The sequence below is a fragment of the Nymphalis io genome, chromosome 3, assembly GCF_905147045.1.
Source record: "Nymphalis io chromosome 3, ilAglIoxx1.1, whole genome shotgun sequence".
NCBI lineage: Eukaryota > Metazoa > Arthropoda > Insecta > Lepidoptera > Nymphalidae > Nymphalis > Nymphalis io.
Window position 1 is genome coordinate 11,389,740 of NC_065890.1, and position 17,367 is coordinate 11,407,106.

The 17,367-nt window shown below is 30.8% G+C and overlaps 3 protein-coding genes and 1 long non-coding RNA gene across 7 annotated transcripts; 1 reads left to right on the forward strand and 3 right to left on the reverse strand.

Annotated features, from left to right (window-relative positions):
- Positions 1–89: 89 nt before the first annotated feature.
- On the reverse strand, positions 90–5,061 carry LOC126781169 (trypsin theta-like). Of its 3 annotated transcripts, XM_050506009.1 has the most exons (4): positions 5,033–5,061; positions 4,574–4,642; positions 4,062–4,210; positions 3,078–3,482 (listed from the first exon to the last, which is right to left on the reverse strand). In XM_050506009.1, the coding sequence occupies exons 1-4, from the start codon at positions 5,054–5,056 to the stop codon at positions 3,332–3,334; spliced, it is 393 nt and encodes a 130-aa protein (XP_050361966.1). In that variant the 5' UTR covers positions 5,057–5,061; the 3' UTR covers positions 3,078–3,331. The 3 variants fall into 3 exon arrangements, with proteins under 3 accessions (XP_050361965.1, XP_050361966.1, XP_050361964.1); XM_050506008.1 differs by lacking the exon at positions 3,078–3,482 and adding an exon at positions 90–231 and having other exon boundaries at positions 4,574–5,057; XM_050506007.1 differs by having other exon boundaries at positions 4,574–5,057.
- A 111-nt stretch (positions 5,062–5,172) lies between these two features.
- On the forward strand, positions 5,173–8,993 carry LOC126781149 (uncharacterized). Its single transcript, XR_007670611.1, has 3 exons — positions 5,173–5,236; positions 8,447–8,589; positions 8,842–8,993. It is a non-coding gene; the product is annotated as an uncharacterized LOC126781149 (long non-coding RNA).
- LOC126781148 (chymotrypsin-1-like) lies at positions 8,344–11,198 on the reverse strand. Of its 2 annotated transcripts, none has more exons than XM_050505979.1 (3): positions 10,718–11,198; positions 9,677–9,819; positions 8,344–8,984 (listed from the first exon to the last, which is right to left on the reverse strand). In XM_050505979.1, exons 1-3 carry the CDS (start codon positions 11,165–11,167, stop codon positions 8,825–8,827), a joined length of 753 nt encoding a protein of 250 aa, XP_050361936.1. In that variant the 5' UTR covers positions 11,168–11,198; the 3' UTR covers positions 8,344–8,824. The 2 variants fall into 2 exon arrangements, with proteins under 2 accessions (XP_050361936.1, XP_050361937.1); XM_050505980.1 differs by lacking the exon at positions 10,718–11,198 and adding an exon at positions 10,549–10,704.
- Positions 11,199–13,118: 1,920 nt separating this feature from the next.
- Positions 13,119–14,780, reverse strand: LOC126781184 (chymotrypsin-like). The gene is made up of 3 exons (XM_050506026.1): positions 14,311–14,780; positions 13,980–14,122; positions 13,119–13,290 (listed from the first exon to the last, which is right to left on the reverse strand). Exons 1-3 carry the CDS (start codon positions 14,770–14,772, stop codon positions 13,125–13,127), a joined length of 771 nt encoding a protein of 256 aa, XP_050361983.1. The 5' UTR covers positions 14,773–14,780; the 3' UTR covers positions 13,119–13,124.
- Positions 14,781–17,367: the final 2,587 nt, after the last annotated feature.

Below are 17,367 nucleotides of genomic sequence, written 5' to 3' on the forward strand. Positions count from 1 at the left end.
CTTGCAGCGAGAAAGCTGGTTACACGAAGCATGATGGTTTTTTACGTAGCGATCATTTATAATAGTTTTTGCTAAATAAAAAAACGGACGTCGCTTATTTTATTTTTCTTGACTACCAGTTAAGTGTTGGGTACTCGACGATTTATTAACCATTAATTTTTATAAACGTGAACTGAGATTCTGCTGTATTGATTGATTGTATCTTATTGTGAAACTGACATACGAAAATATCTGAAAGAAAAAAACGACGGTGATATAAAAACAGGGCTTTATCAATGTTTTGGTCGAATTTCATCGACGAAAATGGATTGATTTTTAATAACTTGAACTGAATCAGTTGTAATGCCAGTTATAATATTTCATTCTCTTTTAATAAATGAAATAAAATACTATAATTATGTTCATTTCTTTTTAATATTTGTTACAAGAATACCTTTTTTAAGTTTTACTTTTGTAGAGCTACATTAAAAATTTAATGAGAAATCTATTTGATTTATATATTTCAGATACATACATTACTATTCCAAAATACATAAATTCGAATATAAATGCAAACTATAATCAATGTTGCTTTACTTTCTGTTTTGACATTTCGATGTACGGTAAAATAATCATTACTAACCGAAGTAAACGTTGTAAACTGCGGCGGTAGTAACCGTTAGATAGTAATTTTACAGAAGCTTTGTGTAAAGTGGATCGGACATAAAGACAGAAACGTTAAGCGGCAGTCGCAATAGAGACAATCATTATCGTAGATCGTGCCCAGCTCTTATAATTCATGAGATATTGTTTAGATTTAAAAATGCAATACCTTTTAGTTTTTAGTGAATTTCTTTTTGTTGTTCTTGTATTATATTTTCAGTCATATTAACTTCTATTTAATTAATATTAATAATAATAATGTGTATTTTATATAAATTTGTATCCTCTATCTTTAGGGATAGTATCAAAGTTGTATATTTTATTTTTACACTAACGGTTCTCAAGAAACTCGAAAAATTGTATCACCTTGGCCACAGTGCAAACACACATTTTTACTTGATCATTTTTAATCGAAAAACTATCCAACTAATGGAGTCCATTATGGTGTTCGAAATTTCTTAAGGAACTTGAAAGGACTTAAAATATTGGTGAACAATATTTTTAGTCCAGTCAAATTAATTTAGAAGGATTTTGTACAACAGAATCGGTACTAATAACTGATTCATATCAATCTAAGCTTTTATTTGTATCATATAAATGTACATTTGAATCGTATTGGTACTAATTTGTACCATTAACTTCATAATAAAAATGGTCCTCTTGCACCGGATATATTAACAGTAATAGTTTCACGATAGATTTCATCGTTTCAGTGTAATTGTTCTTTAAGCAATTTTCTGCTCTAAATTACTAGAAATCTCAACTATCCCGTTTCGATCGATCGCTTTATCGATTGGCACATGTGTTAACGATTTAACGATTAGGTAACGAAGTCGCTTATTATCGCAACGATAAAATTAGGTTGTTGGTTGGAATGGGCACCTGTCTATATCTTATTAAGCTGTTGTATTAGATGAATATCTCGCTGTAACTTCTTGAATTAGCTACTAGATGGAATTTGAATGGTTAGCTCCATGAAGATACATTTATACATACATGAAAATACTATTGAGACGAATCGAATTGAAAAAAATTGTCATTATTGTATCAGGAATAAATAGTGTTTAATTTTATAACGTTATTTTTTTTTTAATTTCGTTCAACCTAAAGCTATCAGAGGTTTTTGTCCGTTCTTAGTAAAATTTTATCATTTTCATTAAAATCCATTATTTACTTATATATTACATCCTACTAGCAAAATGCTTGTAGCCTACAAGCATTTGCAAGGTAAAAAAAAACACAATTTATAAAAACTGTTTTGAAGATGTTTTACAAAGTTAAAGAACCGCTTTTAAATAAATATATTTATGATCATATTCAAACTGGTAAACGATTATTCTGTGGTCTCAATAATTGATGATGTCAGTAGTTTCATTTATGGTCAGTACTTCCTCCAATCCAAACGTGTCCATCCCGAGGCAACGCATCTCAAGAGACTTGTCATATAGGGCAAACAATGCACCAGTTCATGAAAGTTCAGTGGGACCGATTCAAGAATGGTGTCCATATCCACCTGTATCCTTTGACCGCCAGACTTAACATGGAGGTTGCTTATTCAGTGTGTGCAGGTGTTAAAATTGATTTGCGTTATTTCCAAAATCATTATTCTATTTTTTAGGAATTTATTTTTGGTGTAATTTAACCTGCATTCGGTCAGGGGGGGGGGGAAATAGTAATAATATCAATATCAGACTTTTTCAATTTTTCATTTTAGCGTAGCGTATTGAGTCTGAATATATCATTTTTTTAAATAGATAAATAGTATTATTTCTATTTTCAAGCCATTAATAACATATTTTTCTATTGTTATATTTATATCTTCTATTTAACGATAATTTTCCACCCAATAGTGTAACTATTTTATGGAAAATGTTTAATCAATATCTATTACACAATTATTAAACACAAAATTGTAATAAATTGAACACGTTTTTCCACATTAAAAACGTAACATATATATAATTTGCAATGTAGTCAGTTATTTAACATTTACGACGGCATACGACGTTACAAAACACATAAATACAATTACTGTAAGTGCATATTTGAAACTGAACGTTTTAACTTAGCAATGTAACAAGTTCATGTTACGGAAGTCTTCCCGCAGGCGCTTATCATTTCATTACTATGCAAGTGAGCCTTCCTTTTCTGAGCTACAATAAATTCTCGGCTGTTTCGTTTTAGAGATAAGCAACTTACAACTTTATTTACAATCTCGTTTTGCTTGTCTAATAAGCGCTATCTTCGAATTAGTGAAAACAATGTGTTCGCTTTAAAAGCAAATAAAACTATCTCAGTATTTTTATTATTGTACCTCTGATTTTTAAAACAATAACTATATTGCTTATTTTATATTCTTATTTTTTATTAAATATTGTGACATTTCTTTCTTAGGTAAGCAATTATTTTGTTTTTCAAATTAAAATAACTATAAATAAAATGTTCATACAACACAATATGTTATTTTTTTATTGATTTCTTTTCTATACATACATTTGCGTTGCAGTATTTCCAAATTTAGTTTTAAATTAAAACTAGCAATAGGTAACTAATAAACATATCTCATAGTATATTTATCGCTTTTCAGTTTTTGTTTGAGTGAATGAGTATTGAAATAAAAATTGAAACAATGAATTTTAATAACATTAACCGCATAATATCATAACCTGACCGAATGCAGGTTTTAGGATTAGCAATTTTGAAATAATGACAGGATTGATTCTTTGATCCAATGGCGTTCTCTAATAACGTTAGTATAAATAGTAGCATCATTGATCATGTACGACACTACGCCGACCAAGAAATGATTCTTTGTTATCAAACCATTTCCAGAATCTCCACTGAAAATAGATAAAAGATGTAGGATTTCAGACACCTAGTGTAGGACATCATTTGTTTTATCTATAACTTAGAAATATATTTAGCAGTTCATGAACGTTATTTTATATATTCTTAATTTGTATTTCATCTTGTGTTCGGCGTGAGGAAAGTCATCAACTGGTACTGGAATAGCGTGGTAGCTTTAAAGCTTTTCATCGTGAGGAGAGACGGTCTTTGTCCAACGGTGGGACATTTTGGGGCTACTACACCAAGATTTTTCAAGATTATAGGTATTTAGGTATACGAATATGTATTAATAATATTCTATAACAAATTACATAGAGAAAAAATCTAATTATTTTTTGATCACATCATCTTTTGTCTTAACCTCTTTTAATACAGCTGATAATAATCACGCGAGCTACATGGATTTTTGATTGAAAGTTGCTACAAAATTGATTTTTTAAATACAAATTCATAAGTTAACAGTTTTTATCGGTTATTTGTCAGATCATGTCTTCTATTAACTCAAGCCATAATAAATTAACAAGCACAAAATATAACCGTTGAGTATTCAGTAGAAAATTTATTGTACTCACTGATAATGATAGCCATTAATAGAGACGGTACAAAAGTACGCTGAAGACATTCTGAAATTAGTGTAGTGTTCACACTCTCGGTCCGTTATCAACATTTGTTTTGATACTTTCAGATGTCGTAGGTCGCTGTAATCTGGAAGTTTCTTTAGCTGTAATTGAAGAAAAATACTACAATTATCCTCATGGCTTATAATATAGGCGTATAAATATAAATCTTAGGTAAAATGAGCTATCGTTTTCTACGCCTTCGTTATCTCCAAGAACCCTTTACTTTTTGGGTTAAGTCATATCATAACAACGTTGATCCAACAACTCTTATTCAGTAATTTTCATGAGCTGAGTCTTCAGATTGTAAAACTATATTTTGGAAGTTTTCATTTAGTCATCACATGTTGCGAACATTTTTCGTGTATCGATTGGAAAAGGTCACAGAATCCTAGTGAAGTATATTCATTTAATAGTTAAGCTTTAAGTATTTATACTAACGTATTATTAATTAAAAGTCCACTTACTATTTGCTTACCCCAGCCGCTAGTAAATAGTCCATCACCAGGCTTAGGAGCTATAATTGCAATCGGTACCTTTTTAACAAAATGATTTAGTGTTACTCGGTTATTAAAGAACGCAATACCTAAATTGTACCTTCCTTTCTTTGCATTATAGTGAGGATGGATACGGTAATCAACGACACGCCTGACTAGTTTAGCATGTAAAGGTATGGTCGATCCCATGAAGGCCGTAATACGGCCGTTGCGGTATTTCAATTCGTTCAAACAATGAGCTGCAGTTATCACAGCTCGATCCATGACAAGAGAAGAGCCACAAGCTGTAGGAATGTCCTTTAGAAAATGCAAAAAAACAGAATGCGGATATTGGTCTATTTCAACTTTATATCCCTTGACTATTCGACCTTCTAAACTCGAGTTTAACAACCCGCTGCACACATGATGCAAACAATAAAACAAACATACTCGTAACTTCAACAAATGCAACATCCTTAAGTCACTAATTTGGTTTCTTAATTGGTTGCTGAAATTTATCAATAAAGCAAGTTTATAGGCATTTTATAGCAAAAATAAAATTCGAGAATTTATGTGTAATTAATTTGAGTCACAAAATTATTTACGAGATGGTTGTAAGAGAGCCACTTGGGGAGTTTTTTCAATTTTTTTAATGTATGTATTTGTATTTTTTTTCCAAATTACTAAAATGAGTATTTAATGGCGTAACTCTAATAACCTACAACATTCTCCTTTAGTGTTCCTCTATTTTTTCGACGATTTATATTTTCATTATTTTATAAAACAATTTTATTATAACGGATCATATAAGTCGTTATCAAAATTAATTATTTCTCAATACTAATTAGATTATATCAAAAATACTGACAACACGCTAAAAAAAAAATAGTCCTTTTATTTAAAAAGTTAGAAAAACTTGTTATTCTAAAGATGAGTGACAAAGAACTTCTGTTTTGACCACATCGAAACTTCTAGGCACACTTTTGAAGTTCAGTAATAGATAATATGGCAGTAAAATTATTTAATTGTTTAGTGGATAATTTATAATGTATACAGATAACGTGACATAAGAATAAGTGTGAAGAATGAAGTTGCCTTTAAGGCAACAATACAGTAACAGCCTGTAAATGTCCCACTGCTGGGCTAAGGCCTCTTCTCCCCCTTTTTGAGGAGAAGGTTTTGGAGCTTATTCCACGCTGCTCCAATGCGGGTTGGTGGTATACACATGTGGTAGAATTTCGATGAAATTAGACACATGCAGGTTTCTCAACTCATAATAAATAAATTACATTTGTTTTTCTATTTTAATCGGTGGAAACTTCGCTGGATAATGTGATATTTAAATTGTATTATGTAATTAGATTATATTTTATATCTGTTTGTTTCCCAAATATTAAATAAATAAATAAATTTATTCTTTTGTCAACGACATTAAGAGAAAATGTTAAAATGTTAATATTACAATTAAAATTAAAATTAAATTTAAGAACAATTAAAATGTGTCATAGCTACTAACGCCCTCCAATTCGACAACTCATTTATTTATCATATGTTGATAAAATAAAATATAATTCAATTTAACAAAAATATAAAATTGACAAATACATTTTTTTAAAACTTTTTCTCATAATAGTTGTTATATAACATAATTTTTATAAAAAAAACTGAATCAAATAAATAGATACCTAAACTACATAATAAGGAAGGGAATATAACTTAAGGTCAATGTTATGTTAATCGTTTATGTAATAACTCAGTCTCATCCTATCCCAATTTGAGAAGCCATTTGGTCATTTGCATTTCACATTAGTAAGTCGTAAGTGAGTAAATATTGATTATTTATTCTGTTACATAGAATCGAGCTCAAGTAATTTTACATTTAATTTTAATTATATTGTTAACTTGTTATAGCTTGTTATTATTCAACCCTACCAGCAAATTTTAATTAGCAACAGGCTACTCGTAGAAACATAGATAGATAGACGTCATTGTGACTAGGCTTGTTTTTCGTCTAAGTAAAGCGAAAAAGTTTTCTTACTTCTAAAATAAAAGGATAACATGTTTTTTTTCGTTGTTAATTTCTTAATGTTTATATCAATGTATAGTTACTATGTATTGGGAGATAATTAATTTTGATAACGCATGATCCATTATAATAAAATTTTCTTATAAAAAGAGGGTATGTGCTAATCACACGACAGAAGTGAAAACGTACAAAAAAACACGCAAACCACGTCTTAGCATGCATGCATGATGCATTCAGAACTGTAACAGAGAACCCAATTTTACTTGGATAAGCCAAATTGTACATACGTTTTATATAAAATATTATATATTTTTTAACCAATAAACTGACGAGCGATGGGTATTGGATTTTCCTCTTTCAAACATTTGTTAAATAAATAAGTTCTTATAAAATTTTGAGATTCTTTTGTGAAAACTGTTACTTAAATCTTCAACCATTATTGTTAGTTTCCTCTTTCGGACTGGAGAGCGTCTTGCAAATATCAAGACCTATTAGTATCTTCTTGTTTGCATAAAAGGATTGCGGTTTACCTACATACAAACAAAGATCGTCGATTATACATTGATAAAAAATGCTCTGTCAATGTTAACGAAGTGTAACCGAAATTAATTCGATCAAAAATTAATAGCGTGCGCGATACAAACAGCATATTTTGACGGATTTATGTAAAATAATGTTTCTTTATTTTATGATAGTCATGTTGCGATTTTTAGTCTAGATTTTAGTAACTTCTAGTCAAATAGAACCTAAAGTTGTATTGGGTGATGAAACTAATATACAAAATCACCCTTATTCAGCATTTCTTATCATAGCTCAAAAAACATCTGCGTTTATTTGTGGGGCTTCGATCGTTAACCAAAAGGTACTTCTAACAGCAGCACACTGTTTCGACGCGCTTAACCGCAAATATAAGGTTAACGCTAATGTCGGTCACACGAACAAGCGCAAAGGATATGTAATAAAAATAACAAGGGTAAAAGTTCACCCTAAATACGATACAATCAGGATCACCAAAGATATTGCGTTGGCAGGACTAGAAAAGGAAATTATATTTGGTGAAATTGTTAACAGAGTACTAACAGAGAGCTTTAGCTCAGCGTCGACCGCGTGAAGGTCCTGCTTTGATCGCTGGGTGGGGGTTAGTGGGTGTAAGTTTATATAAATTATCATATATAGGTTTATTTATTGCACTCGATCAATAGATAAGTTACAGACATAGTTTTATTTTAATAAAATGGCTTTAAATAGTTAGGACCTCGTTTGATTTGTCTAAATACATTCAAGTTGCATTTAGTATGTCATTTTGAAAAAGGTCTCGGCAATATTTTCAAGTATTAAAAGATATTTAAATCATTATTTTGTATATCGATTAGATCTCCAGGATGCTTAAGAGGCTTGCTGAGTTAAGGCTTATTGAATTCAATTTTATTTATAAAATTAATTTTCATCTAGTATTGGTTGGTCAGCTTATACGTAAAAGGCAAATTAGGCAACGACAAACGAAGCTCTAATGTTATTTTATTTATTGCAAATTTAATTATTTTTTTTTAATTTATCTAATAATAAAGAACAATTGAAGCCTATACAATCGCGCCCCGATCGTAGCCGATAGAAAATTCTGTATTTAAATAATAATAAATTTTATTTAAATAATTATAATTAACAAATAAATGGATTTTCTATGACCTCCTTTATTTTCATTACAATTTGTTTTAGTAACATTTTTTCGAAAGGGTCGCTATACAATATTATTTTCATATTATTTATGGTTACCGTAGGTCGGTTGTTTTATGATCAATAAATTCGATAGATTCGTTTATTTAATTAAATAATTGTAGGAAGAACCATATAAAGATACTGACGTGTTACATCAAACAGAACAAAGGATTTGGCCAGAAAGCGACTGCGTTAAAGTCCTAAGGAACATACCAGAAGGAATATTTTGCGGCGGTAGAGGTCATGACGGCGGGTATCCTTCTATGTAAGTTTAAAATTATATATTACTCGAAAATAATTGAAAGTTCATTCTGCTCTTGATATAAGTGTCAAACATTAAATATACTATCTCGTTTGTCAAGCTGCAAATCCCTAGGTTCTTGTTCTGTTAACTTAATTAGTTTAGTTTTAGTTTAATATATTTAAACTAAAACTAAACTAAAACTAAAACAAAATTATTTCCGTTATTACTTTAAAACTTTCGCTTATAAAATTTTAATTTATCCACAAAACACAGCTAAAGCATTCCTAGCAATCCAGTCGTAATGGTATGGAATATCCGTGTAAACTATGATGGACCTAGATACTTCCATGTTTTTGAAGGAGACCAGGCCAGTTTGCAAGTATCCATCAATTATGAGAGGACTGCCAGAATCACCGCTGAAAATAGAAAACTCATATTAAATAATTTGAAGATATATTGTATTTGTATTTCTACCTACACTTTTGTCATCGGTTTTAAGAGATATAGAAGATAGTGAAAATATAAATTATTTAATCTCTTGTTCACCTAGGGTACATTGTACTCTTTACTTTGTGACAGTGTCTTTCATTATTATTACTATTATATACAATACACTTATCTTTTAAAAAGAAGGCTCGGAGTTTATCATACAATTTTATACATTGCGTGTTGCTTGATTTAAATTAATTTGTTCAAATAAGTCTGAAAGGTATCTAATGGTTTGTATTTATTCGGTAAGCTTATGAAGAAGGCTTAATTTATGTTATCTATAAATATTATTCGATTATGAATAATTCGATAAACGGCAACTGACACAACAGGAGATAATTTAGATTCAGCAGTAAAGATTTTACGCGCTTTCCGAAGCACGGGACTGTTAATACCAGCTCAGTACCAAACTCCGGGATGTTATAGAGAAATTATTGACAGAAGAATACATTAACGATTTGCCGCCCAATAAACTAACCAATTATAGACTAACGATGCCAGATCTAGTTTACATCAAAAATTTAAAACAAAGTTAATCTAAATAAATTGTTCCGCCCATCGAAATCGCGATCTCCCGACTAATTACTTTTAAGAGTTATGGTATATATTTTATACTTACTGAGAAGGGTACCCGCCATCACGAACTCTACCGCTGCAAAATGTTCCTTCTGGTAATTCACTTAGAAATTTAACGCAGTCAGTTTTTGACCAAACCCTTTGCTTTGTTTCATGCAAAAAGTCAGAATCTTCATACGGATTTTCCTACAATTATTTAATAAACTAATTAATTTTTTAGAAGCCTGCAGACTTTTGTCCTTTAACCTCGAATTTAATTATAAGAAAATTAGAAAGATTTTTTTTATTTGCAATAAAAATATTAAATTTATAAAAATATTAAACTTTTTTTAACAATAATATTGTTAAAAAAAGTGCTGTGTGACGTTAATAGGGTCGGAAAACAAGCTAGCTCTTTCACTTATGCATGGTTTTCACACGGCTCATGCTTATTCCGTTGAAATCGAACGATTCGATCGTTGGAAAAACTGGAAGTCAAGAAGAAAAGGGAATCGGATATTACTCATATTATGTCGATGTTGTCAGTGTCAAATTGACCATGTCGATTATATTATGACGATGTCGTCATTTTCAACATGACATTGATTTCGATATAATATGAGTAATACCTGATATAAAATAGAATAGAGAAAATGTTATAAAGAAGACTTTCGGGTACATATAAGCAATTTTTTATATTTTTTCGAATGTCACTGGTGTCTGTAGTGATGTTGGCGGTGAAAGCGTTATTGCAAAGGCGGCTTCTCTTTCGGAGAGTGCTTGAAGTGGAGGCGAACGGCATGGCCGCTGGCCTACATGAAAGGTGTTGTGATATTAGTTTACACTATAAACATCAGTTTTTACAAAAAAATTAAGTAATTTGTATTTGAAATATTCAACAAGCCATTCTTCTTATGAAGATTTTATGAAACTTACCAGAAAATCCGATTTTTCCGTATGTGCTATTTTACTTAGCTTTAATTGTATTTTTAATTTCATCGTTGGAAGCCAATAATGATCCAACGGACAGTGAAATAAATAACTAAATTTAGAGCTACTGCAACTTGTTCAAAAATAGATTTTTTGATTGTTTATATACACTTACACCCACGAATCCCCACCCAGCGATCAAAGCAGGACCTTCACGCGGTCGACGCTGAGCTAAGACTACTCTGTTAACAATTTCACCAAATTTAATTTCCTTTTTTAATCCGGCCAGTGCAATATCGTTGGCGATCTTTATTTTATCGTATTGAGGGTGAACTTTTACCCTTGTTATTTTTAAAAAATGTCCTTTGCGCTTGTTCGTGTGACCGACATTAGCGTTAACCTTATATTTGCGGTTAAGCGCGTCGAAACAGTGTGCTGCTGTTAGAAGTAGCTTTTGGTTAACGATCGAAGCTCCACAAATATGCGCAGATGTGTCTTGAGCTATGATAAGAAATGCTGAATACGGATGGTTTTGTATACTAGTTTCATCACCCATTACTACTTTAGGTTCTATTTCACTAGAAGTTACGACTAAAAATCGCAATATGACAATGAAGTAAAACATTATTTCACATAAATCAGTCAGTATAAGCTGTTTGTATCGTGTACGCTTTTAAATTTGATCTAATTAACTTCGGTCATACTTCGTTAACATTGACGGAGCATTTTATCAATCATATAATAGATGATATATGTATGTAAGTATGTATGAATGTACATATGTACGTAGGTAAGTTATTATATTAAATTATTATTTGAGTAACGCCAACGCCTTATTATGTATACATTTTACAACAAGTTTAATCAAACCTGATAATATTAAAGTTAGTAAATAAAAAAAAATATGCGCAAATAATCACATTTACGGGCTGATTAACAAAAATCTAATTTATGTATGTATGTACTAATGTATTCTTAACTCTCACAAGTTACCCTTGAATCTTCAAAGGACCGGACCTTTGCCTGGACAAAGGCAGACAAAAATTTTTTTGACGTGAAACATCTATTGGCGCACCTTGGGAGTAATACCTACTCAATCTTTTCAAATAAATAAATTAATATTCTACCGAAACAATTTCGTGATTGTAAATTTAGGATAAGACGAGTACCGATATAAGCTAAAAAATGAATTCATATTAAGAATAGATTTAACGTCCTTCTCTAATTAATACCTAGTTTATTATTGCAACAATTTCCATGTAGCGAGTTCGCATTATAAATTGTATTGAAGACACACGTTTTAGCATCCGGTTGAAGCACAGGTGACAAATTATACACCTCAATATCATTATCTAAATCGCAAACAATGAACAGAATCCGTGGCAAGTCGCAAAAAGTGGACGAGTACAAAAGCAAAAACCCTCAGTATGAAAAACAATTGTAATGAAACGATAAAAAATATCGAGCGTAAAACGAAAACACAAGCTATGTATTTGAGAACACATAGCGATTGACAATCATTGTTATTAGTGGTTGTTCATTGGACGAAATTCAACATTCATTAATTGCTAATAAAAACGAGACATGACGTCATAAAAGTACAAGATTAATTGTTTTCAATTACATTTCATTTTTGGTAAGGTGCTAGATTAAAACGTTGGTAGAAGATTATTTGCTACTAAACTTATATTTTTTTTTTATATAGAATAGGAAGGCGGACGAGCATTTGGGCCACCTGATGGTATGTGGTCACCAACGCCCATAGACATTGGCATTGTAAGAAATGTTAACCATCGCTTACATCACCAATGCGCCACCAACTTTGGGAACTAGATGTTATGTCCCATGTGCCTGTAATTACCCTTCAAACCGGAACACAACAATACCAACTACTGCTGTTAGCGGTAGAATATCTGATGAGTGAGTGGTACCTACCCAGACGAGCTAGCACAAAGCTCTACCACCAGTAAATGACATGACTTTTTTCTTATTTGAAAAAATACGATGACTGTAAAAGAATAGGTAGGTTGATATATATTTTCAAAGATATAATAAGTATATTGTACAAGTAAAAGGTGTAATTTTTTATCTTTAATTAAAAAATCTCTTTCTCAGCGTATGCTTATGCGTAATACATCTGCATTTCTCCGAAAAACAGGATATAGTACATGATTCTAATTTATTTCTTTCTTCAGTGGCTATATACGCAAAAGTATTATCGATTTATCACCAAAGGATTTTCATGTGATTTAATTAATTTGTCGCCTATTAATAATATCTTCATTGACAGGCGTTTTATTTGAGAAAAATGACATTATAATTCGTTGGCTGAGTATAATGATGACATGACCACACGATACAGCTTACTTTACAACAATTTTAACTGTATTATATTTAATATTACATTTGTTTCGTTTCTTTTTTAAAAAAAAACAACAACATCCATTAAAACTGCACTTGTCGGATTTAGAGCAAAACTCTAATAAAATTATATTTAAGTCTATAATAATAATAAATTTTAAAGTTAGAGTAATATAAAAATATTCTCATATTTACTGATAAATTGTTACAAACATAAAAAATTACACGTAATCACAGTATAATTTCTTTGAATTATATTTTATCCAATTATAAAAATAAGCAACGTCCGTATAAACTACAATGGCTCTCGATATATCCGGCCTTTTATAAGAGACAATTCCTATTTGGATATATTTGTTGATGATCAGAGCACTGCCAGAATCACCTCTGAAAAAAATACTAAGTTCGTTTAAAGAGTTTTTAAATATATCTAATAATATAACATTTAATTTTTAGAATATAACATATGCAATGCTGCATAATGTTATGTGATCGAAGGATTTTAAAATTCGAATATTCACACGGTTAGAATATTCGTGTTAAGTTTTTTAATGTTTAAAACCTTGGGTTCCAGACACCTGTAGTATAATTCTGTAAGAACTCACTTCATTAATCACTCGTGAAATGTTGACAATTGACTTAAGGCAATATACTATTTTGATTAATGTATTCCTAAAATGTTAATAATTTCTATGGTCAATATCGCACTTCAGACATTTCTTAACTGTTTTCTGCGGAAAGTTTCGAGTTTGTTCTTACAGGATTGACATTACTCGTAGTTATATATATCGTAATTATTTAAAATTAAAATTAGTTTTATTTTTTACCAGCAATAAGAGATTAATAGTGGCCTACTTTTTTAGAAATATAATAAAATCAATGAAATAATTTTAACAAAAATTCTTCGTTTTGCCTTACCGAAGATAATGCAATAAATTAAAATATCTGATTTACTTTAACCAAAATTGCTAAGATATTTGAGATACTTGTTTCCACCTCTGTTATTCTGCATTCTATAGTTTAATAATATTTATTATTTAGGAGAAAGTCTACTTTGTTTTAGTAATTTAACATACTCTGATGCGTATCGTTGATTTTGCACGTCTCCGGCACAGATAGTTCCGTCTGATAACGTTGGTATCATTTTTCGACAATCCTCAAAGTTCCAAATCGTCTGTTGAACTGAGTGTAGAAAATCAGTGTGTGTATTATGCACTTCCTTAAAAAATTGTATTATATAATTTAAGCTACAAATTCAAAATATTCTTGAACCTTATTCATAAAGTAAGAAATAATTTGAAAAGACCGTTTTAAATAATGTGTTCAACACAGTCAAAATTTTTAATAGAATCTTAATTATCTATAACTTTATGTAGTTTTATATATTTTATGAAAAGTCGTACGTACATTAACCAAACCCCATCCCGCGACAATTCCAATTGTCTGAGGAGGTACTGCTCTCGTTAGTGCCACTCTCTTGATAAACTTCCCCAACGTCAGAGGATTCTTAAGCAGAATCAAGGCAATATCGTTTTGTATTCGGTTACGGTTGAATTTTTTGTGTATGGCTGTTGCCAAAATTGATATTTTGTTACCTCGTCTCTTATTGGCATTGCCTGCATATGCCGCAGAATCCAAGCACTTGTTGATACAAGTGTCGACACAATGCGCTGCTGTCAAGAGAATCTTCTGATTGATAGCCGAAGAACCGCATATATAGTGGCCAGTTGCACCATTTATTACCAAAAACACTGAATGAGCATAATTAGCTATATTAACCTGTTCGCCGTGCACGATTCTGGGTTCTAACACCGATTTGGCATTTACTAATAATATTAACGAGAATTGTGATAAAAATAGTTTTAACATGGTTTACGTGTAAATTCTTCTTAAATACTACCAGTTATTTGATGTTTGGGGTATTAGTATTGAATTATGGTTTTAATTAGCGAATGCTGTTTTTGCGTTAAATTGTCCACTAATTATGTATTATTGAAGGTCGATATTAGTGTGATAACTGTTAGTAAATTACCTATTACGTGTAATTGACGAATGTAAGTGTATAGTTTTTAAGCTGGTCATGTTGTATTATAGTTGATGTTATGATTTCAGAATATTTTTAAACATTTCACCGCAAGCCAGATCAGATGACACTCAATTTGATAGAAATATATATTTAATTTCTGCTAAGAATTGGTAATTTTTCTTTCGTTTAAAGTAATATTTTGTTATTTTTCGCGTACATTTTCAGTTTTGCTTACACGTATTATATTTAAGGTTTGATTTATAAACATCTCAAATACAATTTGCTTATAAAAAAAAACATGCTACTGAAGTTGCACACCACATTATCGCATGATAGTTTTATTTTCTAAAACTCAAAACAACGTTTAGGCGCTGGTAAAGAACAGTACTCTCAAAAGCAAAGCGCGTTATTTATAATACATATTTACATATTTATATATATGTATATAATATTGTAAAATTATTAATAATCGTGTATAATAATAGAACATATGTAATTATTAACAATCGTAATCTCCTAAAATAAATAAATTCATAAACAATAAGAAACCTTCATGTGTAAGATGAAACTATACGAAAGACGCATCGAGCAAAACAGCGCGGTGTATGTGGGTGGATCCAAACTATTTCCTAAAGTGGCAAGAAGTACTTTTACCGCACAGATCGTCTGTAATCCTATGTTATATAATAAGTTTACAGGCACTAGGGACATAACCTCGTAGTTCCCAAGGTTGGTGCAATGACGATTGTTAATATTTCTCACAGTGACATGGACTACAGGCGAAGGTAACCACTTATAACGTTAAAGTGAAGTAAAATAAAAATAAAATTACAGCGTTTTTTTTAATACACAAAACAGAGATTGAAGTTTGTAATCTCTTTTAAGTAATTAAAAAAAAAAACAAGCTTATAGTTACATAAGTTTTATGATAAGTCGTTCGTATTGATTTCGCTCCAGTCTCAACGGAGAACCTCCAACTCTCCAACTGATATGACTTGGGAAATAAAAGAGCCTACACATTCCTCAAGAGTCGCCAACGCATTTGTAAGCCCTCCGTTATTGCAAATGTCCATGAGCAAAAATCTGCCCAAGCGATGTTATAGTGCTCAAGAGTGTGCGCAAATAGTTTCTTATTGTGATAGGACATAGTTATAAATTTAGTTAGTAATAATATCGATAAAATCATCATTTTAACAACTATAATTTGCACCTTACTAGTAAGTAAAATAAGGATTCCTTCATAAATGAAAGTCTACGCGGACGAGGCCACAAGGATATGCTGATGGTAATGGTGATGATGTACTCATATGATACTGTAAGTAAGTAAGGAAATAACAGCCTGTTAATGTCCCACTGCTGGGCTAAGGCCTCCTCTCCCGTTTGAGGAGAAGGTTTGGAGCTTATTCCACCACGCTGCTCCAATGCGGGTTGGTAGAATACACATGTGGCATAATTTCAATGAAATTAGACACATGCAGGTTTCCTCACGATGTTTTCCTTCACCGTCAAGCACGAGATGAATTATAATCACAAATTAAGCACATGAAAAATCAGTGGTGCTCGCCCGGGTTTGAACCCACGATCATCGGTTAAGATTCACATGTTCTTACCACTAGGCCATCTCGGCTTACAATTATTATTACTTAATTTACAAATAAAATATTCTTTATTCTAGTAGTCTTTTACAAGTTCCTTTGAATCGTAATTTTGCTTTAAAATTTAGAATCCAGAAAAAACTAAAAAGAAACTTAGTAGTTACTCATTTCTATCATACTCATATATCATACATGATTTGAATTAAATACAAATTATATTTATATTCACATATTAAAAATAATTATCTATAGATTAAATTTAACATAACAGTAGTTTTAATATACTTTTAAACGATTTGCGATTCAAATACCGACTACACTTAGAATAGGCAATTCATTAGAAATTAAAGTGATCGTTAACATCCTTAGTTTTATTAACCTCGTAAAAAGTTAATTACGGTTAGCAGGCATATGACGAAATTCCAATTCTAAACAAGATATAGTGATTACTTCGTGAATAATACAATTTGCAAATTTTATTTTTATAAATAAATATTTAAAAACTTTTTTGACTACCACATTGTGTTGTAGGAACAAAATGCGGACTTGATGCCTAAAGGTATTGTCTACCAGTCAATCTTTAGGCTAAGCAGAAATTAACATCCTTAGTTTTATTAACCTCGTAAAAAGTTAATTACGGTTAGCAGGCATATGACGAAATTCCAATTCTAAACAAGATATAGTGATTACTTCGTGAATAATACAATTTGCAAATTTTATTTTTATAAATAAATATTTAAAAACTTTTTTGACTACCACATTGTGTTGTAGGAACAAAATGCGGACTTGATGCCTAAAGGTATTGTCTACCAGTCAATCTTTAGGCTAAGCAGAAATCCACCA